Genomic DNA, 27,622 nt, shown 5'->3' with positions numbered 1-27,622 from the left:
TATCTGCATAATGGTATGGCTCACACATCAGTTAAAAAGAAGAATGGATGGTCGGAACAGTAGTTCATAAAAAATCTGAAATCCATGCAAAGAATTCATTAGGAGACAAGCCGAACATGTTATTTAAATACAGTTCCGAGCCAAACGTCATCATTTCAACAACTATGGCTGTACTGTTGAAGTCAAGCAGCCTAACGCATTCATGCCATTTACAGCATCACAGGAACATCGAAAAGGAAACGTATCCATCTAATGTTAATCATTAAATCGGATGCATCACATTCAATACACATGCATGAGTTTGGAACATCTGTCCTACCTGAAAAGAAACAACATCAGCAAGAGGTGATGGACGAAAAGAAGCCGTAAAAGGAGAAAAACAAGATCTTCACTTTTCTCCTCACATGCAACCAACGGACTCATGCAAAAGGCACGTTCTGGAGCGGGTTTTGTAGCTTTGATGTCAGTTTGTTTGATGTTTTCTCACAATAAAAATACAACATGCAAAGGAGGTTACGAAATGGAAAGAGAACACACAGCTCAATCTGTACGGTTGAGTTTATGAAATCTGAACTTGGGTATGAACTCAACAGGACTGCCTATAGAGAACAGAACAGCTCTGAGGAGGAGAACAAAAATAGCTGGTGCTGCTTACCTGGGAGATGTATCCGGAACGGACGTGCTGCTCTCTCTCCAGAGCCGTCCTCAGCTGGACCTCCAGATTGTGTTTGTGCTGGTTGGAGTCCACCAACTGCTGGTGACAGTTCTCCAACTGCACCTTGAGCTCTTCTACCTGGGAGAGGCACGGTACAATGGACAAGGTGAACGTGTGAGGAGAGCACTGACCTATCAAGAATCTCTGACCTTTGACATTGCATTGATCTCGGTTCACATAAACACCCACCCCTTTCTTGTAGCTCTCCAGGAGTTTCTCCAGCTCGGCCGTCTCCCTGGTCTGCAGCGTCGAGGGCAGAGGTACCCGCCTCTCATCCCTGATGGGTGTCTGCTCCACCTGCTGCCAGTGCTGCTCCATCTCCTCCTCCGCCTTCTGCTGCATCTCCAGGGTGGGGGGACCCCCACCCTCACCCCCAGGGCTGCCTTCACTCTCTCCCCCCCTCTCATAGTCCATCCTCCCACCTTCAGAGCCTGTTGATTGGTCCACGGAGGAGCTAGTCACAGACTCATACCTCCTCCTTCGTTCTTCCCTCCGCCGACTCCGATCGGGGTCTCCGATGTCAGTCTGCAGGGGCTCGGACTTCTGGGCCCGCTGCTGGGCCAAAGCCTGGGCAATGGGTCGGAACTCTCCCCAGTCGAAGGTCTTGGAACGGCCCTGTTGTCGACGCTCGCGTGCCCGGCTCTTCTTGGGGCCTGGCCCTTGCTCACGCTCCACGGACGAGGTCTCGGAGGGAGGGGAGTCCTGGGTCACGTCCGGCTGAACCAGCCCCTCCAGTGGGGAGAAGGAGCTGTGGTTGCTAGCCACGTCTGGAGCGGTGGAGGGTCTGACGTTCTTCATGACAGCCTGGATCCAGTTCCTCCGTATGCCTGCAGTCATGGCCGACAGGGTGTGTACGCCCTCCTGGGTCTGAGGACGACAGTTAGGGCGTTAGATTCACACTGTACAATAACAGCTATAGCATTGGGTGACAGCGAAGGGGTCTGTTACTTCCATACACTGAAGTGCTTTTTGATAATAAAACAAGTGACAAAAAGGGTTACATGAACGCAAATCAATCAAATCATTACCACTACAGATGATAATCTGAGACTGTATGTGAGTGATTGGGGCTTACATGTATCTGGAAGCCGTAGTTGCGTTGAGCCTGGTATTCAGTGACATTATAACACGTACACAGGTCTATTTCCCCGTCCAGATCTGAAGCCTGCAACACAGCAGCATTACAGATCGTGAAGTCAGGAACAGAAGACTATTATCAGCGTACAAGCAGCCAGTTGCAGGAGTTAAACAATTATTTTGAAACTGTGTACTTACACTAAACAAAAATATAAACGCAACATGGAATAATTTCAACGATTTTACTGAGTTACAGTTCATATAAAGGAAATGTGTCAATTGAAATAAATTCATTAAGCCCTAATCTATAAATGTCACATGACTGGGAATACAGGTATACATCTGTTGGTCACAGATACCTTAAAACAAAGGTAGGGGCGTGGATCAGAAAACCAGTCAGTATCTGGTGTGACCACCATTTGCCTCATGCAGCGCGACACATCTCCTTCGCATAGAGTTGATCAGGCTGTTGATTGTGGCCTGTGGAATGCTGTCCCACTCCTCTTCAATGGCTGTGCGAAGTTGCTGGATATTGGAGGGAACTGGAACACGCTGTCATACACATCAGTCCAGAGCATTGTGTACAGATGCTTGCAACATGGGGCCGTGCATTATCATGCTGAAACATGAGGTGATGGCGGCAGATGAACGGCACGACAATGGGCCTCAGGATCTCGTCATGGTTTCTCTGTGCATTCAAATTGCCATCGATAAAGTACAATTGTGTCTGTTGTCCGTAGCTTATGCCTGCCCATACCATAACCCCAGCGCCCCCATGGGGCACTCTGTTCACAACGTTGACATCAGCAAACCACGTGCCCACATGACGCCATAAATGCTGTCTGCCACCTGCCCGGTAGAGTTGAAAACGGGATTCATCCGTGAAGAGCACACTTCTCCAGCGTTCCAGTGGGTATCGAAGGTGAGCGTTTTCCCACTGAAGTCGATTACGACGCCAAACTGCAGTCAGGTCAAGACCCTGGTGAGGACGACGAGCACGCAGATGAGCTTCCCTGGGATGGTTTCTGACAGTTTGTGCAGAAATTATTTGGTTGTGCAGTTTCACGAGCTGCCCGGGTGGCTGGTCTCAGACGATCCCGCTGGTGAAGAAGCCAGATGTGCAGCCCCGTGGTCAGCGGTTTTGAGGCCGGTTGGACGTACTTCCAAATTCTCTAAAACAAGGTTGGAGGCGGATTATGGTAGAGAAATGAACATTCAATTCTCTGGCAACTGCTCTGGTGGACATTCCTGCAGTCAGCATGCCAATTGCACACTTCCTCAAAACTTTTGACATCTGTGGCACTGTGTTCCGACACAAAAATTCACATTTTAGAGTGGCCTTTTATTGTCCCCAGCACAAGGTGCACCTGTGTAATTATCATGTTGTTTAAATAGCTTCTTGATATGCCACACCTGTCAGGTGGATGGATTATCTTGGCAAAGTAGAAATATTCCCTAAAAAGAACGCAAACAAGTTTTTGCACAACATTTGAGCGAAATAAGCTTTTTGTGCATATGGAACATTTCTGGGATCTTTTATTTCAGCTCATGAAACATGGGACAAACACTTTACATGTTGCGTTTATATTTTTGTTTAGTATACAAAGTTATCAATAGGAAATCAATACCGTATTGACTAACACGTATTCCATTTCTTTTAAAGATAACCACTGCCCTTGCTACAGTCGGTCACAGTTGAACTAGCACGATTGACGAGTCTGGATGGATTTAGAGATAAGTCACCTCTTCAGCAATTGAGTCCTTGTAGTATCGGAGGCTGTGGTCTGTCAGTACGAACCAATACTTCTTCCACTGTGGGGGAGAGAAGGAACACAGCTCACACAGAGTTCACTGGGAATACAGAAACGGTTCTGCTCCCCCTGTAGACTGAGAATAAAACATCTATTTAGCGCCAGTGGGAGTTATGATGGAGCAATTTTACATTTTTTAAATTTTAGTCATTTAGCAGACGCTCTTATCCAGAGCGACTTAACAGTTAGTGAGTGCATACATTATTTTTGTATTTTTCATACTGGCCCCCCCGTGGGAATCGAACCCACAACCCTGGCGTTGCAAACACCATGCTCTACCAACTGAGCTACATCCCTGCCGGCCATTCCCTCCCCTACCCTGGACGACGCCGGGCCAATTGCGCGCCGCCCCGTGGAATGACATCAGGAGCTTGGTTCTGTGTGCAACACATAGATTTTAGTCATTTAGTGGTGCGTCTTACAGTAGTGAGTGCATACGTTTTTTCATACTTTTCGTACTGGTCCCGTGCGGAAATCAAACCCACAACCGTGGCGTTGCAAGCACCATGCTCTTAACAACTGAGCTACACTATACCCAGCACAGACAAACACCGAAACAAACCCCTGGAAGAGGAGACTGGGGATGTTGGTAGCCCCTCTGAAAAGTAAGGATTTCTATGAAAGCTGTGTGTTAACTTGGACTGTGCAATAAATCAAATCAAAGTTTATTGGTCACATACACATTATTACAGATGTTATCACAGGTACAGCGAAATGCTACTGTATCTAGCTCCAACAACGCAGCAATATCTACAAATGTATAGCGTTGGCGCATCGGTCTACACATTAAATATAGCTGTAAAAAGAACATAGATCTGCTGTATAAAGAGAGGCACCACATCACCCTTTCAACTGTCACCCATTGAAGCTGTGCCATCAAAGACTGACTGACGCTCGGCTCTAAAGGCCATAGAATACTAGAACATTCTAAAAGGCATTAGATGAACCTTCAGATGGCTGTTTGAACTGCAACTGACTCCCTGCTTTGATGATCTGACCAAAAAAATAAAAATACCATTTAAAAAAAATCTCATGGCATCAAATAATGTTCATTATTCAAGAGTTTAAATTTCCCAGGAACATATCAAAAAACTAAACAAAAACATCAGTTGTTTTGGTGATGTTGGTAGGTTTGGTTTGTTGCTTACTTGTCCTTCCTCATCCAGCTTCACCATCCAACCTTTCTTGAAGTTCAGCAAGTCGGGCTGGACAAAGAAACAAAAAGACATAACTTTAAATCTTTATAAATGCCAATGAAATCAACCCGAGGAACAGTAAAGGCAGTCTAGTGAACCCACACAGCAACATCATGCAAGATGAACCAAGAGATGCTGAAACGCACAGATTCCAGGTGACCAAAGGTGCAGCCTTTTAAAAACAACATCCATCTGAGATCCACGTAGCTCTTCATAACTTTAACATGTCATACTTACAGGTGCCCCACAGCTGAAAGAAAGGTACGAGTTATCCCGACTAGGCGTCTACAATACATAGCTGGCAGATGCGTTGCAATTTCAACAAGCTGCATTTTCTGCACTTTGTTACATAGATGTTACCGTATTTAGACTATTTTGAACATTTGTAATGAGTATTTTGAACATTTGTATGGTTCAAAAATACCCTTAATTAGTTAACTTTGGTCAACCTTCAAAAAAATACTTTATGTTTGAGAAAGAGCAGAAGAAGAAAAAATCCACATTCTGGCTCTGTTCAAGGTAGAAATTTCCCCTGAACACAGACCTAGGATCAGATTACCTTACTGCCAATCCTACCCAATCATTTGGAGGATACAATAATAACTGACCCCGGACCAGTGGTTAGGGGAAACACGTACCTACTCCACTAGGCATCACAAATCCTGCTATAGAAGTCTTAGTGCCCAGTAAAACAGTTCATGTCTGTTGTGGTTTCACACAGTGGGAGAAAACACACACACACACACACACAGTGGGAGAAAAAACACACACACACACACACACACAGTGGGAGAAAACACACACACACAGTGCCCTGGGGAAGCGGTGCTGGTTTGTGTCGCACACACACGCACACACACACACACTTGAGACAGAAAAACACACAAACCGTGCGGAATGGGTGCCAACACACGGAGGCCTGAGAGCTATGGCTGAACACAGGAGAAGCAGGAAGAAAACCTGGAGAGGAGAGGGAGCTGTGCTGCCCCCTGCAGCATGGAGGACTGCATTAGGACGTCCACGACACCAACCAACCAGCTCTGAAAAAGCATGTCCCAACCACGTCACCCATCACAGCCCCCATTGACTGTACTGCCCCAGCCACGTCACCCATCACAGCCCCCCTTGACTGTACTGTCCCAGCCACGTCACCCATCACAGCCCCCCTTGACTGTACTGCCCCAGCCACGTCACCCATCACAGCCCCCCTTGACTGTACTGCCCCAGCCACGTCACCCATCACAGCCCCCCTTGACTGTACTGCCCCAGCCACGTCACCCATCACAGCCCCCCTTGACTGTACTGCCCCAGCCACGTCACCCATCACAGCCCCCCTTGACTGTACTGCCCCAGCCACGTCACCCATCACAGCCCCCCTTGACTGTACTGCCCCAGCCACGTCACCCATCACAGCCCCCATTGACTGTACTGCCCCAGCCACGTCACCCATCACAGCCCCCATTGACTGTTCTGCCCCAGCCACGTCACCCATCACAGCCCCCCCTTGACTGTTCTCTACAGCATCATCCTCTACCAACCCAGTCATGAAAACCCTGGCCGCTAAAACAGCCAAAAAGAGTAGGAACCGAAAGACACCCCCTACGAGGTGCAGACTAATAGATCATTAACCATAACAATCTCTAGACTGCCTGTTTTATTAAACTAACAAAAGGCACGGCGTACCAAAATGGGTTCATTACATCATTAGTCCGGCCGAGCCAGGAGCTGATGTAAGGACGTGTTCCCAGCCAATCCGGCACCATGCGGCTGAACGGACACAGTGACTCATCATCATAACGTTTACATTAGCTGAGGCCTGCTGCACCCTTTCTCAACCCAAATACTTTATGCCCTTATCTTTTATTATTTCTTATTGTTGTTGCGTTGTCAAGTGGGGAACCTGAAAGTAAGCATTTCATTGGACGGTTTATAGAACGTGTATCCCGTACATACGACTAATAAAACTTGAATACTCTTAACCCAACCTATATACTCCACCAACCCCACAACCCCTTTAAACCTCCACTCAGCAGGGCTAAAGTCCTGCATTGCTGATGACCTCTAACCCCGCAGCTTTAGGAGAACAGTAGAACTATTGCGGTGTTGTCTGGACCTGGAGAGAAAGCTCCTACACACACACACACACACACACCCCTTGGGTAAACAACAGCGCTAACTGATTACAATGTTCCCATTTGAAAACTCTCCCTGGTGAGTTTGAGTATGGCAGACTGACCCCATAGAAAGACTGAACGACAGAAGAGAGGAGAGTGAAATGGTACTCACGGTCATGACGGACTCGGTGGTCCTGCGGTCCAGGGACTTGGCTCGTCTGAGAGGCGGCAGAGTGGAGGGGAAGTCCAGGCCCTGGCCCAGGTCATGTCTCTGCCCCTGAGACACACAACATAACATCAATACTCCAGCAGCCATTTGGGTCAAAATGGTCAATGTCTGAAGACAGGGGTCACATCAATGTATCATGAGCCTAATTCCGTTCCTATAGAACACCTACCTACCTCATGGATTTCAGAGGAGCAAATCATAACATCATACTATAGCCTTAATGTATGTTATTTGTGTTTTTATGATCAGAACATCGACTCCTTCAATGTGAACAGTTTAACGTATGCTAAAATGAGATACCATCTCTGCACAGCTGTCATAAGAAGAACAAGTATTTTTCTATCAGAATCACACGTCTTCAAACAAGAACTTGAACCCAACAGCCTTTCACTAAACCATAACACATCTTGTAACATGAACCTGAACCCAACAGCCTTTCACTAAACCATCACACATCTTGTAACATGAACCTGAACCCAACAGCCTTTCACTAAACCATCACACATCTTGTAACATGAACCTGAACCCAACAGCCTTTCACTAAACCATCACACATCTTCTAACCTGAACCCAACAGCCTTTCACTAAACCAGAGAGAATGGAAACCAAGACAATCGGACATTGAAGAAAACAAGCCCCATCCAGGAGCAGTGTGTGTGTCTCAGAAAGAGAGAGCGAGAGCGAGAGAAGAGAGAGAGAGAGAGAGAGAGAGAGAGAGAGAGAGAGAGAGAGAGAGAGAGAGAGAGAGAGAGAGAGAGAGAGAGAGAGCGAGCGAGAGAGAGAGATGGAGATGGAGGGAGACAGAGAGACAAAAAGAGAGAGAGATGGAGGGAGAGAGAGAGAGAGAGAGAGATGGAGGGAGACAGAGAGAGATAATGGGTGTGTACGTGCAGGTGGTATGATGTTTACTAGACCTGCCCTTTATTTGTGCCAGTCTGAAAATGCCAAACATGCTCGACAATACAGACAGGACAAACATGACAAAACAGACAGGACAAACTTTGTGTACAGGTCTTAAAAGTTGCTTTTAACAGTCTGACTTCTGGGGACATTTTTCTCTGGAATTTGTTTGGGGGGACAATTGCTCTCTTTTGAGGTCTTTCTGTTGTTGATGTTCCGGACCAGGCCAGAGCAGAGTCACGGTGGGAAAGGGAAGTTAGTATCATCAGGGGAATCGAGCCACAGAATGGAAAATGGAAATGAATACAGCACACGCTCCTGACCTCAAAATAAGGAAAGAGGGAGACTGTGTGTGTGTGTGTGTGTGTGTGTGTGTGTGTGTGTGTGTGTATATGAGAGAAAGAATCTGCTTCATATGCAACAGCTAACAGAATCTAGCTGAGCTATTTCATGTGATGTTGCTTGTAAAACACTGGTCTATAAAACAAGTAGACAATGTCCTGTGTCAGCTAGGGCTATCATATCTGGGCAGACGCTTTTCTCATACTTGATAACCTCTCTATGATCAGCGAACTGAACGGGTTTAAAGGTCATAGTATGACCCTGTAGTTGTACCTCTGTGTGGAAGCGTCTGTGTTCGCTGCGGCCCTGCCTGACTCCAGACCTCCCAGTCTCCTCCACCTCCATCCTCTCCGTGTTCTCCAGCTCCAACGCCTCCAGCTTCTCTATCACCCCAGATCGGCTGGAACACACAGGGAACAAGGTTAAAGGTCAGAGGTGAAGGGTAGAGGTTAGATGCCTTTAGTTGAACTTTCATTACATTTTCCTGTGGATAAAAAAAAAATGGATACAGCGAAAGATATAATTCCTTCTCAGGTGGAGAGAATAAAATAACCATTGGATAGTTCAGTTTTGCGTGTGTGTGTGTGTGTGGGGGGGGGGGGGGGGGGGTCGTTCACCAAGTAAACATCGCATAATCCACATGCATATAAATGAACATTACTTTACACTGCTACATGAAACTGAGAAACCGTTCTAACTTCCACAAACAAACACAGACACACTGACAGCATTCCTCCACACACACACACATCTTTCTTTTAACCTTCTCTTCAGATAAGGAGGAGAGCTATTCGGCTTACAGGGAGCTTGGAAATATAACATTACTGTTTTTATTCTGCCCTTATTAGGGGAATCCTCTGCGGTAGCTGGCTTCCATAAAAGGCAACAAGCGAAGGAGGGAGAGAGAGAGAGAGAACGGAAGAAAAAGAGAAAGAAAGAGGTATAGACAAGAGTGGCAGCGTGTGTGTGTGTGTGTGTGTGTGTGTGTGTGTTACATTTACATTTACATAATTTAGCAGACGCTCTTATCCAGAGCGACTTACACATTGGTGCATTCAACTTAGGATAGCCAGTGGGACAACCACATCTTGATCACAGTAAGTACACTTCTTCAAACAAGCAGCTGTGAGCAAAGTCAGTGCAATCAGGGACAACTACGTCTCGATCCCAATAAGTACATTTCTTTAAACAAGTCAGTGCTAGCAGGTGAAATAAGTCAGGTGTTAGTTTAGACAAAAGACAGTGGTAGAAGGATAACTATTATACTATTCCAGGTATTCCTTAAAGAGTTTATAGTTAGTTATAATTCAGTAATAGCGTGCCAGTTGGCTGCTGGGGTCCGTTGGCAGCGTTCCCAACTGAAACCAAACGGACAATCAGTCTACTGCACCGTCCTCCTCTCCTCCTTTCAGGACCAGTTCTGGATGAGGGGACGAGGCGGGTGGGGGTTGGATCTGGGAGGAAGAGGATGAAGCACACCCCGGTGTGTGTGTGTGTGACCTCTTGACCCTTTTCCCAGAACAGAGTCAGGAGTGGATGATGAGCGAATGGAAAGTACAAAGCCTGTTTATTCAGTGTGTTTATGTTGAACCTCAGCCCTGATAAAACCACAGGGAAAGATTATTATCAATAATCAACATAGTTCATGGGAAGCATACTGGATCGGTGGAAGACAGAGATTCACACATCTTACACTGGCTGGATTTCACCAAATACAGCCTTTTCCTCTGGGACTGAGTGTGTGTGTGTTGACGCAGGTGCGTTGGGGGTGTGTGTGCATCACAAGGATGTGTGTGTGTGTGTGTGTGTGAGTTTAGAAGCAGAGACTGTGTATGTTGCTGCGTCATGGGATTCTCTACAGATGTCCTTCTGCTAGTCTAAGATGGCAGTCAGACAGTTCACTAACCTGGTTTACCAGTCTATGTCAGTACCTGATTAACAGATAAAGCTTTACCTAGATAAATATATCCCAGGTAACAAACGGTGATTGCAGTCAGAATCACCTCCTCTCTGAACTAAGACAGGACAAAGACTCACCTCCTCTCAGGACTGAACACGGCCTCTCTCTAACGTCTCTCTGAACTAAGACAGGACAAAGACTCACCTCCTCTCAGGACTGAACACGGCCTCTCTCTAACGTCTCTCTGAACTAAGACAGGACAAAGACTCACCTCCTCTCAGGACTGAACACGGCCTCTCGCTAACGTCTCTCTGAACTAAGACAGGACAAAGACTCACCTCTTCTCAGGACTGAACACGGCCTCTCTCTAACGTCTCTCTGAACTAAGACAGGACAAAGACTCACCTCCTCTCAGGACTGAACACGGTCTCTCTAACGTCTCTCTGAACTAAGACAGGACAAAGACTCACCTCCTCTCAGGACTGAACACGGCCTCTCGCTAACGTCTCTCTGAACTAAGACAGGACAAAGACTCACCTCCTCTCAGGACTGAACACGGCCTCTCTCGAACGTCTCTCTGAACTAAGACAGGACAGACAGGACACTCACCTCCTCTCAGGACTGAACACGGCCTCTCTCGAACGTCTCTCTGAACTAAGACAGGACAGACAGGACACTCACCTCCTCTCAGGACTGAACACGGCCTCTCGCTAACGTCTCTCTGAACTAAGACAGGACAAAGACTCACCTCCTCTCAGGACTGAACACGGCCTCTCTCGAACGTCTCTCTGAACTAAGACAGGACAGACAGGACACTCACCTCCTCTCAGGACTGAACATGGCCTCTCTCTCCTGTCTCTCTGAACTAAGACAGGACAAAGACTCACCTCCTCTCAGGACTGAACACGGCCTCTCTCTAACGTCTCTCTGAACTAAGACAGGACAGACAGGACAGACTCACCTCCTCTCAGGACTGAACACGGCCTCTCTCTCCTGTCTCTCTGAACTAAGACAGGACAAAGACTCACCTCCTCTCAGGACTGAACACGGCCTCTCTCTAACGTCTCTCTGAACTAAGACAGGACAGACAGGACACTCACCTCCTCTCAGGACTGAACATGGCCTCTCTCTCCTGTCTCTCTGAACTAAGACAGGACAAAGACTCACCTCCTCTCAGGACTGAACACGGCCTCTCTCTAACGTCTCTCTGAACTAAGACAGGACAGACAGGACACTCACCTCCTCTCAGGACTGAACACGGCCTCTCGCTAACGTCTCTCTGAACTAAGACAGGACAAAGACTCACCTCCTCTCAGGACTGAACATGGCCTCTCTCTCCTGTCTCTCTGAACTAAGACAGGACAGACAGGACACTCACCTCCTCTCAGGACTGAACACGGCCTCTCTCTCCTGTCTCTCTGAACTAAGACAGGACAAAGACTCACCTCCTCTCAGGACTGAACACGGCCTCTCTCTAACATCTCTCTGAACTAAGACAGGACAAAGACTCACCTCCTCTCAGGACTGAACACGGCCTCTCTCTAACGTTTCTCTGAACTAAGACAGGACAGACTCACCTCCTCTCAGGACTGAACACGGCCTCTCTCCCGTCTCTCTGAACTAAGACAGGACAGACAGGACAGACTCACCTCCTCTCAGGACTGAACACGGCCTCTCTCTCCAGTCTCTCCTCACCAGGACTCCTCACTCTGCTCCTCTTCTCTGCCTTCCTGGCCTCGGCCTCCAGCCTCCTGGACCGTGGTGTGTCATGGTGCCCTCCAAGGGCCAGCCCTAACCGCCCCGCCGGGTGGCTCTCTGCGCTGGCGTCAGAGTCCAGCGAGCTGACCGAGCCACTGATGTGGGAGCCGTTGGACAGCAGGGAGCTGCCAGAGGGGAAGGGGTCGCTGGGGACCGGGGAGAGACAGCGGGGCACCCCGCCCAGGCTGGAGCAGGAGCCTGTGGGGGACAGGAGGTCCTGGTGGGGGAGGGGGACCGAGCCGTGGAGGGCGCTTCGGTCCACCTCATCACCGTTGACTGAGCCGGCGTCTGAGCCCCGGCCCACGGAACCACAGTCACCTGGAGAAGGCAGGGGGTGGAGGGTCAAAGATGGAGACGGACAGACGAGATCATCTCCAAATTGTAATGTTATGTTTTACCACTGTGCTGCTTGCTAACACCATACCAATGCTTTCAGATATATTTGATGTACTATTTATATTAGACTATGGGACTAGATGGGGACTATGGGACTAGATGTGTAGTGCACTGTGGTTCCTCCATACCTGTAGAGGGCAGTGGTGAGCCCAGCCGGGCCAAGTCAGCAGCAGGCCACAAGGCCGCCCCTTCAGCCTCTCTGTGGCTCAGCTCCTCCTGCCAGATTATGGAGCTGGAGTCTGGAACGTTCTCCGAGCCCGCCTCAGGGATACCTGACCCCTTCACCGCCACCTTTGCTGGTCCTGGCTCCTGAGAAGTGTTGGGCTCCACCTTGCGCTTCTTCTTCTGGTTCTGCTTATTGGTCCTGGGATATACCACCAGCTGTTCTGTCCAGCTGGGCAGAGAGAGAGGAACAGAATGTTAACCTGGGCATAGAGAACACACACCAGACACACACACCAGACACAGAGAACACACAACAGACACACACCCCAGACACAGAGAACACACAACAGACACACACCCCAGACACAGAGAACACACACCCCAGACACAGAGAACACACAACAGACACACACACACCAGACACACACTTACCCATTGATGATTTCTTTGTTCTCCCCGCGTATGAAGTACTCCTGTTCGGGAGTGAATATGCAGAGAGCGTTCTTCTGGCCCGTCTTGGGCTCTGCGTCGATGACGTCAGTACACAGGTTCATATTCACCGTGCCCTGGGGAAGAGTGCTCGACTAGAGGGGGAAGAACAGACGAACAACATTCAGCCACAGGTAACGGCCAAACCTGACATGACACACTGTATACCAGGGGAAATACCAGTAGAACATGACTAGAATCAACACAATGATGAGAGGTGATTGCCCTGTAGCAAACTGGGAAATGGAGTCTACATCTGATGAGTCCCTTTCAACAGCCGCAGTGGAAACTTCAACTTCTAATAGGTCCTAGATCTGTCTGACAGGTGGATAGATCTCAGTCTGTGCCTAAGCAGCTGCTATATAACAGGTGGATAGATTTCTGCATCGCAGTGCTAACTGTGCCACTAGAGATCCTGGTTCGAATCCAGGCTCTGTCGTAGCCGGCCGCGACCGGGAGACCCATGGGGCGGCGCACAATTGGCCCAGCGTCGTCCAGGGTAGGGGAGGGAATGGCCGGCAGGGGATGTAGCTCAGTTGGTAGAGCATGGCGTTTGCAACGCCAGGGTTGTGGGTTCGATTCCCACAGGGTTATGAAAAAATGTATGCACTCACTAACTGTAAGTCGCTCTGGATAAGAGCGTCTGCTAAAATGACTAAAATGTAATGTAAGTGTAATTTCAGTCTGTGCCTAAGCAGCTGCTATATAACAGGTGGATAGATCTCACATCCGTTCTCTGTTAATCTTCCCTCCCTCCTTCCACACAGAGAGAGGACGTGTATGGTGGGCTACTGTAAGTTCACGCCACTGTTATCCAGAGGGTTGCCATGACAAAGGGGGGGGGGGGGGGGGGGGGGGGGGGGGGGAATTCGCTTCGGTTCCAGAGAGGGCACAGCGGAGTGAATGGAAGAGGTGACAACCCTGGGAGGCTGGACTAGAGAAGCGTGTGTGTGTGTGTGTGTGTGTGTGTGTGTGTGTGTGTGTGTGTGTGTGTGTGTTACTACTAACGCACATGTGTGGGTCTGCATATACAGTACCAGTCAAACGTTTGGACACACCTACTCATTCCAGGGTTTTTCTTTATTTTTTACACTGTAGAATAATAGTGAAGACATCAAAACTATGAAATAACACATATGGAATCATGTAGTAACCAAAAAAGTGTTAAACAAATCAAAATATATTTTATATTTGAGGTTCTTCAAAGTACCCACTATTTGCCTTGATGACAGCTTTGCATACTCTTGGCATTCTCTCAACCAGCTTCATGAGGAATGCTTCTCCAACAGTCTTGAGTTCCCACACATGCTGAGCACTTGTTGGCTGCTTTTCCTTCACTCTGCGGTCTAACTTGAATGAGTAGGTGTGTCCAAACGTTTGACTAGTACGGTATGTGCATGTGTGCCTTTGGAGGGGCACAATTCATCACGGTTTCTCCCAAACTCGTCACCTCAGAATTCCCAGAAAACCCTACGATACCCGCTGAACCCCAGCTTGAGTTCTCTCTGGTTCAGAGGGAGTCCTGTCCTGGTGTTATCAGACCCTGACAGTACTGTACTATGCCTGTCCTGTCCTGGTGTTATCAGACCCAGACAGTACTGTACTCTGCCTGTCCTGGTGTTATCAGACCCTGACAGTACTGTACTCTGCCTGTCCTGGTGTTATCAGACCCAGACAGTACTGTACTCTGCCTGTCCTGGTGTTATCAGACCCAGACAGTACTGTACTCTGCCTGTCCTGGTGTTATCAGACCCAGACAGTACTGTACTCTGCCTGTCCTGGTGTTATCAGACCCTGACAGTACTGTACTCTGCCTGTCCTGGTGTTATCAGACCCAGACAGTACTGTACTCTGCCTGTCCTGGTGTTATCAGACCCAGACAGTACTGTACTCTGCCTGCCCTGTCCTGGTGTTATCAGACCCAGACAGTACTGTACTCTGCCTGCCTGGTGTTATCAGACCCAGACAGTACTGAACTCTGCCTGTCCTGTCCTGGTGTTATCAGACCCAGACAGTACTGTACTCTGCCTGTCCTGTCCTGGTGTTATCAGACCCAGACAGTACTGTACTCTGCCTGTCTTGGTGTTATCAGACCCAGACAGTACTGTACTCTGCCTGTCCTGTCCTGGTGTTATCAGACCCAGACAGTACTGTACTCTGCCTGTCCTGATGTTATCAGACCCAGACAGTACTGTACTCTGCCTGTCCTGGTGTTATCAGACCCTGACAGTACTGTACTCTGCCTGTCCTGGTGTTATCAGACCCAGACAGTACTGTACTCTGCCTGTCCTGTCCTGGTGTTATCAGACCCAGACAGTACTGTACTCTGCCTGTCCTGTCCTGGTGTTATCAGACCCAGACAGTACTGTACTCTGCCTGTCCTGGTGTTATCAGACCCAGACAGTACTGTACTCTGCCTGTCCTGTCCTGGTGTTATCAGACCCAGACAGTACTGTACTCTGCCTGTCCTGTCTTGGTGTTATCAGACCCAGACAGTACTGTACTCTGCCTGTCCTGTCTTGGTGTTATCAGACCCAGACAGTACTGTACTCTGCCTGCCTGGTGTTATCAGACCCAGACAGTACTGTACTCTGCCTGTCCTGGTGTTATCAGACCCAGACAGTACTGTACTCTGCCTGTCCTGTCCTGGTGTTATCAGACCCAGACAGTACTGTACTCTGCCTGTCCTGTCCTGGTGTTATCAGACCCAGACAGTACTGTACTCTGCCTGTCCTGTCCTGGTGTTATCAGACCCAGACAGTACTGTACTCTGCCTGTCCTGGTGTTATCAGACCCAGACAGTACTGTACTCTGCCTGCCTGATGTTATCAGACCCAGACAGTACTGTACTCTGCCTGCCTGGTGTTATCAGACCCTGACAGTACTGTACTCTGCCTGTCCTGTCCTGGTGTTATCAGACCCAGACAGTACTGTACTCTGCCTGTCCTGGTGTTATCAGACCCAGACAGTACTGTACCCTGCCTGTCCTGGTGTTATCAGACCCTGACAGTACTGTACTCTGCCTGTCCTGGTGTTATCAGACCCAGACAGTACTGTACTCTGCCTGTCCTGGTGTTATCAGACCCAGACAGTACTGTACTCTGCCTGTCCTGTCCTGGTGTTATCAGACCCAGACAGTACTGTACTCTGCCTGCTTGGTGTTATCAGACCCAGACAGTACTGTACTCTGCCTGCCTGGCTGTCTGCTGCAGATTTAAAACAGGTGTTGTTTCTCTCCTACTTTTAAGGCCATTCACATGGATCCTGTTTTAATGCAGGCTGCCAGTAAACCCTGTGGGCTTCCAAATATGGCTATTACACTGGGTCACACTTGTTATGGTGCAGAGGGGAGGAGGGGGGTAGGGCTGGGAGAGGGTTCTCTGTCTCATAAAAGATGCACCTCTATCTTTGTGAAGGAGAAAGCTTGAAGGTATTACATGGACTTGGTCACGCTTTTCCCTTGTTCCCCCCAAATGGTGGATAGGATTGAGGGAAGATAAGATGATTCTAGATCTGTGCCAGAGCAAGTCCAGTCCACACGGACAGAGAGGGCCAGTCCAGTCCATTCGGACAGAGAGGGCCAGTCCAAATGGAGAGAGAGGTGTGTTCTTTATGTAATGTTGTCTGATCTGATACAAGCGTCAACACAAAGAATCCTCCATCTGCCAACAACACTGCCATTGATCCTCTCTGGCTAAGTTCCAAATTGCACCCTATTCCCTATATTAGTGCACTACTTTTGACCAGAGCACTATGGACCCTGGTCGAAAAGCAATGCACTATATAGGGAACAGGGGGGCCACTTGAGATGCAGTCCATATGCTGTAGTGGGTTTGATTTCTCCAGATCCAATTCCATAGCCTCCTACTGTGCTACCCCACCGAAGACATTCTTTAAAAAAAAAAGTATACTCGGTCATAACAGACTTTATATGGGCAAATAAAACTCTGAGAATAAAAAGGAAAGTTTTACATCTTCCTAAATCGGAGCGTGGTTTTAACCTTCCAGACTTGGAATTGTATCAACTTGCCACCCAAGGCTTTTACTTGCAACATACTGTATAGTTAAATGCACTAAAGATGCGCACGCTCATCCCCAGAATCTTTTTACATGTCTATTTTCAAAGGATAAAGCTATGAACATTAACAACTTCATGGTTAAGAACACTATAACAATATGGAAGAAAACGTAACGTATTCTACAAGAACCAATATCACTTCCTAAAAACACAACCTTATGGAACAATCCTTGGATAGCTTTTCAGAATTCATCGATAAATTGGCCCACATGGAAAACTAAAGGTATAGACATTGTAAATGACTTGGTAATAGGAAATACATGCATTTCCATGACAGAATTAAAAAGTAATTTTGGACTGAACAAAAATATAAATGCAACACGAAACAATTTCAACGATTTTACTGAGTTACAGTTCATATAAGGAAATCAGTCATTTGAAATAAATTCATTAGGCCATAATCTTGGGATTTCACATGACGGGGAATACAGATATGCATCTTTTGGTCACAGACACCTAAAAAAATACAAAGTAGGGGCGTGGATCAGAAAACCAGTCAGTATCTGGTGTGACCACCATTTGCCTCATGCAGCGTGACATCTCCTTTGCATAGAGTTGATCAGGTTGTTGATTGTGGCCTGTGGAATGTTGTCCCACTCCTCCTCAATGGCTGTGCGACGTTGCTGGATATTGGCGGGAACTGGAACACGCTGTCGTACACATCGATCCAGAGCATCCCAAACATGCTCAATGGGTGACATGTCTGATTAGTATGCAGGCCATGGAAGAACTGGGACATTTTCAGCTTCCAGGAACTGTGTACAGATCCTTGTGACATGGGGCATTGCATTATTATGCTGAAACATGAGGTGATGGCGGAGGATGAATGGCCCGACAATGGTCCTCAGGATCTCGTCACGGAAACTCTGTGCATTCAAATTGTCATTGACAAAATGCAATTGTGTTCGTTGTCCGTAGCTTATGCCTGCCCATACCATAACCCCACCGCCACCATGGGGCACTCTGTTCACAACATTGACATCAGCAAACCGCTCGCCCACACAACGCCATACACGCTGTCTGCCATCTGCCCGGTACAGTTGAAAATGGGATTAATCTATGAAGAGCAAACTCCTCCGGCGTGCCAGTGAAGGTGAGCATTTGCCCACTGAAGTCAGTTACGACGCCGAATGATAGCCTAACTCATAAGTCATGTTGTAACCTATAGGCCTATATAAACGGTGTCAGAGTGAGACTCGCAGAGCCAGCTTTAGAATTAAGTGGAGTACACCCACTCCATAAATGATCAATTCTTCCGGGGGTTTTTATTGGCCGGGCCGGTGGCAAGTAGCGTCAGAAACCACTGCTCTGCTCTGCTCTGGGGTTGGAGTGAAGCAGGAAGCTGCTGTTTAATATGCCATATGTGCCTCGACACGCCGCTGCATCAAACAGAATACACACTACTCCTACCTTCCTACCTTCCGCGGACAAACAGACAGACAGTCTCGGTCACTCACTATAGTTTCTAGTCCCGTCGGCTGAATACTTAAATACCTCAGTGAATACTAGGGTTAAATACCTCAGTGAATACTAGGGTTAAATACCTCAGTGAATACTAGGGTCAAATACCTCAGTGAATACTAGGGTCAAATACCTCAGTGAATACTAGGGTCAAATACCTCAGTGAATACTAGGGTTAAATACCTCAGTGAATACTAGGGTTAAATACCTCAGTGAATACTAGGGTTAAATACCTCAGTGAATACTAGGGTTAAATACCTCAGTGAATACTAGGGTCAAATACCTCAGTGAATACTAGGGTTAAATACCTCAGTGAATACTAGGGTTAAATACCTCAGTGAATACTAAGGTCAAATACCTCAGTGAATACTAGGGTTAAATACCTCAGTCAGGGGATCACAACGGCACTGTGAATTCAACACCTGGTGAAGACAGAGGTCCCAGGATGGTATCTACTCTGCTCCCTAGCATTATATCAGTCAAGTGTGGACTGTGGAGAGAACTAGACGACCCCGTTTCCTGTCACTCACTATCCCTCCTGGTCATTGACCCTCTGGCCCAGGGTTTCTCAACCAATTATCATCAGGGACTGAGGAGCTGTAGTCCTCCTTCTTAGGAGGTCCGTTTAGATTAAAACAAGCACTTCAGAACTGCCCAACTGGTGTCAGTCGACTACCTAAGGGACTGTTCTGCAGCAGCATCTCAGGGACCGCTGTCAGTCAACTAATGTTAGTACTATGTTTTGTGTTGTTGTCATGTTGTGTTGCTACCGTGTTGTTGTCATGTTGTGTTGCTACCGTGTTGTTGTCATGTTGTGTTGCTACCGTATTGTTGTCATGTTGTGTTGCTACCGTATTGTTGTCATGTTGTGTTGCTACCGTGTTGTTGTCATGTTGTGTTGCTACCGTATTGTTGTCATGTTGTGTTGCTACTGTGTTGTTGTCATGTTGTGTTGCTACCGTGTTGTTGTCATGTTGTGTTGCTACCGTGTTGTTGTCATGTTGTGTTGCTACCGTGTTGTTGTCATGTTGTGTTGCTACCGTGTTGTTGTCATGTTGTGTTGCTACCGTGTTGTTGTCATGTTGTGTTGCTACCGTGTTGTTGTCATGTGTTGCTACCGTGTTGTGTTGTCGTCTTAGGTATGTCTTTATGTAGTGTTGTGGTGTCTCTCTTTATGTAGTGTTGTGGTGTCTCTCTTTATGTAGTGTTGTGGTGTCTCTCTTTATGTAGTGTTGTGGTGTCTATGTAGTGTTGAGGTGTCTCTCTTTATGTAGTGTTGTGGTGTCTCTCTTTATGTAGTGTTGAGGTGTCTCTCTTTATGTAGTGTTCAGGTGTCTCTCTTTATGTAGTGTTGTGGTGTCTCTCTTTATGTAGTGTTGTGGTGTCTCTCTTTATGTAGTGTTGAGGCGTCTCTCTTTATGTAGTGTTGTGGTGTCTCTCTTTATGTAGTGTTGTGGCGTCTCTCTTTATGTAGTGTTGTGGCGTCTCTCTTTATGTAGTGTTGTGGCGTCTATGTAGTGTTGAGGTGTCTCTCTTTATGTAGTGTTGTGGCGTCTCTCTTTATGTAGTGTTGTGGTGTCTCTCTTTATGTGGTGTTGTGGTGTCTCTCTTTATGTAGTGTTGTGGCGTCTCTCTTTATGTAGTGTTGTGGCGTCTATGTAGTGTTGAGGTGTCTCTCTTTATGTAGTGTTGAGGTGTCTCTCTTTATGTGGTGTTGTGGTGTCTCTCTTTATGTAGTGTTGTGGTGTCTCTCTTTATGTAGTGTTGTGGTGTCTATGTAGTGTTGAGGTGTCTCTCTTTATGTAGTGTTGAGGTGTCTCTCTTTATGTAGTGTTGAGGTGTCTCTCTTTATGTAGTGTTGTGGCGTCTCTCTTTATGTAGTGTTGTGGTGTCTCTCTTTATGTGGTGTTGTGGTGTCTCTCTATATGTAGTGTTGAGGTGTCTCTCTATATGTAGTGTTGTGGTGTCTCTCTTTATGTAGTGTTGAGGTGTCTCTCTTTATGTAGTGTTGAGGTGTCTCTCTTTATGTAGTGTTGAGGTGTCTCTTTATGTAGTGTTGTGGTGTCTCTCTTTATGTAGTGTTGTGGCGTCTCTCTTTATGTAGTGTTGTGGTGTCTCTCTTTATGTAGTGTTGTGGCGTCTCTCTTTATGTAGTGTTGTGGCGTCTCTCTTTATGTAGTGTTGTGGTGTCTCTCTTTATGTAGTGTTGAGGTGTCTCTCTTTATGTAGTGTTGTGGTGTCTCTCTTTATGTAGTGTTGAGGCGTCTCTCTTTATGTAGTGTTGTGGTGTCTCTATGTAGTGTTGAGGTGTCTCTCTTTATGTAGTGTTGAGGCGTCTCTCTTTATGTAGTGTTGTGGTGTCTCTATGTAGTGTTGAGGTGTCTCTCTTTATGTAGTGTTGAGGTGTCTCTCTTTATGTAGTGTTGTGGTGTCTCTTTATGTAGTGTTGAGGTGTCTCTCTTTATGTAGTGTTGTGGTGTCTCTTTATGTAGTGTTGTGGTGTCTCTTTATGTAGTGTTGAGGTGTCTCTCTTTATGTAGTGTTGTGGTGTCTCTTTATGTAGTGTTGTGGTGTCTCTTTATGTAGTGTTGAGGTGTCTCTCTTTATGTAGTGTTGTGGTGTCTCTTTATGTAGTGTTGTGGTGTCTCTTTATGTAGTGTTGTGGTGTCTCTTTATGTAGTGTTGTGGTGTCTCTTTATGTAGTGTTGTGGTGTCTCTCTTTATGTAGTGTTGAGGTGTCTCTTTATGTAGTGTTGAGGCGTCTCTCTTGTCGTGATGTGTGTTTTGTCCTACTTTATTTGTTTAGCCCCCGCAGGAGGCCTTTTGCCTCTTGGTAGGCCGTCATTGTAAATAAGAATTTGTTCTTAACTGACTTGCCTAGTTAAATAAAGGTTAACTAAAATACAAATAAATATCCAAGGGAATGGCCTGCAGCAACATCTCAGTGACTGGCGTCAGTCAACATCTCAGTGACTGGTGTCAGTCAACATCACAGGGACTGGTGTGCTTCAACATCTCAGGGTTGGAGAAACACTGCTACAGTCTCCGTCTCTCGTCTCTTCTCATTCTCTCACCATCTGTCTCTCACCTTCTCAACGCCCAATCCCAATCCGATGTAGTAACATTACATTAGCCTACATTAGATCTGGGTGCTTGCAGTGGCAGGCTGCGTGTGTGGAATGTTTTGGTCTGGGGCATATCTGGCGTTTCCGTGTGGTTTTGGGGTCTAATGCTCGCTCTCTCTCTCTCTCTCTCTCTCTCTCTAGCCCCGTTAGTTACTTGGAGTCCGCTGCACTTCACCAAATATGGGCATATCAGAGGAACGCTGTGTAGAGCCTAGACCTCTGAGCATCTCCTGGTCAGTCCGTCTCCTCGTGGGCTGAAATAGTCCAGATCCAAGAACACACTAAACATCTTCAGCGAAACCTTCCCTTAATTCTTCCCTGAAAGCCCTTATTTTTTTATAACATTCCCCTAAACTATTTCGCGTATATTATGTGTCACACGCAAAACAACATCTTGTGGGGAAATGTGGCCTTCCAATCTACCTCCCACTCACGTCATGACGCACGTCATGGTTCCATGGCAACAAACAACCTGCTCAATGAATCATGACATGGGGAGATCATTAAGATCAATGTTTGAAATCCATCTACCCGTGAGATAGCTTTATATTTACCAGGATTCATCAAGTGCTGCTCTAGTCATTGTTGATGTTTCCACTAATCCCGTCGTGGCGTCGGCCCAGCCCTTCTACCCCCGTGGGTTGGGCTGGGTTACCTAACTCTGGCCTCTTCAGCTGGCCAAGAGCACAGGAATGACTAACAGTAACCACCACTTTTGGAGGAGAAGGGATACAGCAGTCCATATTGGGTCTTTTATGGGGGTAAAGTAGTAGACTAGTCTGTCAGAGCAGAGGAGAATCAGGGCTGAGGTTCGTATTCTCTCTGGCACATCCCAGCTAGCTAATATCAACAACACATCTGTTAAGCGTGGTCATTCTCTGGCGCTAAGCGAAACCATCTTTAGCATTGTCAGGTGGCCGGCTAATCAAGAACATCTTCTGTCGATACAAGAGGAGAGTGTTAGAATGATCAGAGAACAATGGCATCTTTATCACTGGGAAAGCGAGGGGAGTCCTGTACAGTGAGATATGGAGAGAAACGCTCCTCAGAAAGCTCTTCAGAGCAATAGAAGACAAGATGAAGATAGACTATAGAGATATTAGTGCCATGTTGTACAGGGCCAGGATATAGACTATAGAGTTATTAGTGCTATGTTGTATAGGGCCAGGATATAGACTATAGAGATATTAGTGCCATGTTGTACAGGGCCAGGATATAGACTATAGAGATATTAGTGCTATGTTGCATAGGGCCAGGATATAGACTATAGAGATATTAATGCTATGTTGTATAGGGCCAGGATATAGACTATAGAGATATTAGTGCTATGTTGTATAGGGCCAGGATATAGACTATAGAGATATTAGTGCCATGTTGTACAGGGCCAGGATATAGACTATAGAGATATTAGTGCTATGTTGCATAGGGCCAGGATATAGACTATAGAGATATTAATGCTATGTTGTATAGGGCCAGGATATAGACTATAGAGATATTAGTGCTATGTTGTATAGGGCCAGGATATAGACTATAGAGATATTAGTGCCATGTTGTATAGGGCCAGGATATAGACTATACTGGTATCTGTATTATGTAGGCATATGTCAAGAAAGGGGAAATTTTCTCTCTACAATATACAGGTGGCCTATATAGCTCTCTACGATATACAGGTGGCCTATATAGCTCTCTACGATATACAGGTGGCCTATATAGCTCTCTACGATATACAGGTGGCCTATATAGCTCTCTACGATATACAGGTGGCCTATATAGCTCTCTACGATATACAGGTGGCCTATATAGCTCTCTACGATATACAGGTGGCCTATATAGCTCTCTACGATATACAGGTGGCCTATATAGCTCTCTACTATATACAGGTGGCCTATATAGCTCTCTACTATATACAGGTGGCCTATATAGCTCTCTACTATATACAGGTGGCCTATATAGCTCTCTACGATATACAGGTGGCCTATATAGCTCTCTATGATATACAGGTGGCCTATATAGCTCATGGGGTTGGGGTCCGATCAGGGCTGAGGATGTATGTTGATGATGAATAAGAAAACAAAACGTATCCATTTCCATCTTCTCCTGACGTGCGCTGAGCTCAACGCTGAACTCCCAAAATGTTGTATCAGCTACATTTTAGGAACGTTCCTATTCTAGAGGGCTGGGGGGGGGCGCACAGTGACGGCAACAAAGCGGCCATTTTCCTGACCCAGTTTCCCGGTGCCGTTCCGGAGTGTTCCCTGAGCTGAAGATGAAAAGGCAGGAGGACAATGAGGCCCACCGCGTCAGACTAGCCTAACCAGGGTAACAATGAGAGGAAAACCCTGCTGCAACCCAACGAACAGGTGTCAGTCACACAAAATTCACACTGGAAAAATGGACGCACGCAAGAATAGTCGGTGCGCGCACACACACACACACACACACACACACACACACACACACACACACACACAGAAACTGTGATGTTTCCTCCCTTTGTCATCGCGTGCGGAATCCATGATAACAAGAAGATAATTATTATGATTTCAAACATCTCATCTCCACAAAGCAACCACCTACACAAAAACACAGTGCCCAGGCCCACATCTCAGCAGTCATAACCAGCATTAACCCAGTGCCCAGGCCCACATCTCAGCAGTCAAAACCAGCATTAACACAGTGGCCAGGCCCACATCTCAGCAGTCATAACCAGCATTAACCCAGTGCCCAGGCCCACATCTCAGCAGTCATAACCAGCATTAACCCAGTGCCCAGGCCCACATCTCAGCAGTCATAACCAGCATTAACCCAGTGCCCAGGCCCACATCTCAGCAGTCATAACCAGCATTAACACCGTGCCCTGGCCCACATCTCAGCAGTCATAACCAGCATTAACCCAGTGCCCAGGCCCACATCTCAGCAGTCATAACCAGCATTAACACAGTGCCCTGGCCCACATCTCAGCAGTCATAACCAGCATTAACACAGTGCCCAGGCCCACATCTCAGCAGTCATAACCAGCATTAACCCAGTGCCCCAGGCCCACATCTCAGCAGTCATAACCAGCATTAACCCAGTGCCCAGGCCCACATCTCAGCAGTCATAACCAGCATTAACACAGTGCCCTGGCCCACATCTCAGCAGTCATAACCAGCATTAACCCAGTGCCCAGGCCCACATCTCAGCAGTCATAACCAGCATTAACACAGTGCCCAGGCCCACATCTCAGCAGTCATAACCAGCATTAACCCAGTGCCCAGGCCCACATCTCAGCAGTCAAAACCAGCATCCTCTCTTCATCATTTTGGATTGCAGAGAACTGAGGGTTTGATCCAAGTGGGTTACTATAGGCCAGCGACTGAAGCAGCAGTGTGTAAAGGCCTCTCACACAAGCAGCCTAATCTCCAGCCTGATCTCCAGCCTGATCGGCCAGTGGGGTTGGTCACCCGTGTCACATTCCCCAGTGACGCACACACACAAAGAGGAGACGTTCTAAGCTGTAAGGGAATCTCTCTAGTCTACGTTCCTCTGTTTCTTTCTTTCACAATCTGTATTATTCTACCTCTGTTCCTCTGCTTCATACACTTCTCTCTCCCTCCTCTCCCTCTCCTCTGTTCCTCTCCTTCTCCCAGGGATGACCCCGACAAAAAAATAATCTTAGTAGCCCGAGAGTCATCTGTTCTTTCGACCAATCGATTGGTCGACATTTTAAAATATGTATTTTTTCATACATAGAAAGAGCCTATGTTTGAATAAAAGCAACTATATGTAGGCTACTGAGCTTGTCTGATGCTTTAAGCACTGCCATTAAACATTTAAGACACACAAATTACTAAAGAGGGAGCCAGAGATCAATACAGAGTAACCAGAAGAAGAAAACCTGTTCCCGACCCTTCTCCTCCCGCTGCTCCTGAAGTTGCCGGTGATAGGCTACCAACCCTTTCCATTTAGAGTGCCAAGTTATCGTACCATTTCTACTGATCTGCGCGCCAGTTATGATTTTCATATGCACATTTTCGTGGAACAGTTTTCATTTCATTTATAATAAAGTCTTCATATCTCAAAATCAATGTCATGTGGTTAATCAAAATGATATCTAAATGAAAATGATACAAATTCTAAAGTAACTTCTATTGCCAACTATGTAAAAATAGCCTCCATAAAGCCAACAAATAAAAACATTGCAGCCTGCAGGTAGAAAATATCCTGATAAAAAATAAATATCCTATAAATCACATTGGCTATGCATGGCCTGTCTGCAAGGAACTTGAAACATTGTATCAACTATTATATTAACCTAGTCAGGCACTAAGCTTATTCAAGCAAACTAGCAACATTGTATAAAATATTCTGGGCCCTCAGCGTTTCCTGTGCCAGTGAACTCCGGACAGACACAGCTGTAGACTATTTTGCGCCAAGGGATAAGAAGTAATCAGGTAGGCCTATACTATGACGTTTCCACCGGATCAGAGCATGACGTATTTTTCCTCTTTCATGCTGAGTCGGTTATCAAAAGGGAGAGAGCTGGAAAGATTTTTTCAAATAGATTACGTTGAGGAACTATTGTCATTCTCAATGGATGTAAAAACAGACTTTGTTTACTTGCTGTTTGAGGCGAATCAAAAAATTGCTTTGAGAAGCTCCACAGTGATGGTGAGTTAAGACAATCAGGAATAGTATCAGATCCCCAAATGGGCACATTTATAGGCCAGGTAGCCCAGGCCTACTTCTATATGCATAATTAGGTGCGTACCTACTCAAGACTGACAGAAGCGCTCGAAACAAAAGACAATGACTAAATGTACAACTCGTGAATGAAATAAACCAAAACCTTTTTTTGTGTAGCCTAGGTTGTGTACTCTGCAAACAACATGTCCACTCCTACAATGACAACGGTAAGACTGGAATAATAATATATTGAATGCATTAACAGGAATGAGCGTAACCAAACAAACATTGTAGATTAGACATTATGGTAATTAATGGTAAATGTACTACTGGTGATGCTGGTGTACCACCCCCGCGGCTTCCGCAATGGACTAGTCCACTCAGACAGACCTGAATCAGACAGGTGTCTGGATTAGTCCACTCTGACAGGCCTGAATCAGACAGGTGTCTGGATTAGTCCACTCAGACAGGCCTGAATCAGACAGGTGTCTGGATTAGTCCACTCAGACAGACCTGAATCAGACAGGTGTCTGGATTAGTCCACTCAGACAGGCCTGAATCAGACAGGTGTCTGGATTAGTCCACTCAGACAGGCCTGAATCAGACAGGTGTCTGGATTAGTCCACTCAGACAGGCCTGAATTAGACAGGTGTCTGGATTAGTCCACTCAGACAGGCCTGAAATCAGACAGGTGTCTGGATTAGTCCACTCAGACGGGCCTGAATTAGACAGGTGTCTGGAGTAGTCCACTCAGACAGGCCTGAAATCAGACAGGTGTCTGGATTAGTCCACTCAGACAGACCTGAATCAGACAGGTGTCTGGATTAGTCCACTCAGACAGGCCTGAATTAGACAGGTGTCTGGATTAGTCCACTCAGACAGGCCTGAAATCAGACAGGTGTCTGGATTAGTCCACTCAGACAGACCTGAATCAGACAGGTGTCTGGATTAGTCCACTCAGACAGGCCTGAAATCAGACAGGTGTCTGGATTAGTCCACTCAGACAGGCCTGAATTAGACAGGTGTCTGGATTAGTCCACTCAGACAGGCCTGAATTAGACAGGTGTCTGGATTAGTCCACTCAGACAGGCCTGAATTAGACAGGTGTCTGGATTAGTCCACTCAGACAGGCCTGAATCAGACGGGTGTCTGGATTAGTCCACTCAGACAGGCCTGAAATCAGACAGGTGTCTGGATTAGT

At 46.8% G+C, this 27,622-nt stretch overlaps 1 protein-coding gene across 2 annotated transcripts in view; it reads right to left on the bottom strand.

Annotated features, from left to right (window-relative positions):
- Positions 1-27,622, bottom strand: part of LOC311124898 (myosin phosphatase Rho-interacting protein-like) — a 58,446-nt gene that overhangs the window by 17,936 nt on the left and 12,888 nt on the right. For both annotated transcript variants that reach the window (XM_084198995.1, XM_084198996.1), the window contains exons 4-13: positions 13,036-13,187; positions 12,567-12,832; positions 11,934-12,360; positions 8,658-8,784; positions 7,086-7,190; positions 4,752-4,808; positions 3,536-3,604; positions 1,791-1,880; positions 905-1,582; positions 656-793 (exon numbers count right to left, since the gene is read on the bottom strand). In XM_084198995.1, the coding sequence (XP_084055121.1) occupies positions 656-793; positions 905-1,582; positions 1,791-1,880; positions 3,536-3,604; positions 4,752-4,808; positions 7,086-7,190; positions 8,658-8,784; positions 11,934-12,360; positions 12,567-12,832; positions 13,036-13,187 (2,109 nt within the window). The remainder of the gene's footprint in view (positions 1-655; positions 794-904; positions 1,583-1,790; positions 1,881-3,535; positions 3,605-4,751; positions 4,809-7,085; positions 7,191-8,657; positions 8,785-11,933; positions 12,361-12,566; positions 12,833-13,035; positions 13,188-27,622) is intronic.

Source organism: Coregonus lavaretus (genome assembly GCF_964263955.1).
Source record: "Coregonus lavaretus genome assembly, contig: HAP1_SCAFFOLD_271, whole genome shotgun sequence".
NCBI classification, from domain to species: Eukaryota; Metazoa; Chordata; class Actinopteri; order Salmoniformes; family Salmonidae; genus Coregonus; species Coregonus lavaretus.
Note: the sequence above shows the minus strand (reverse complement) of the source record. Positions and strands in the feature narration are given on the sequence as shown.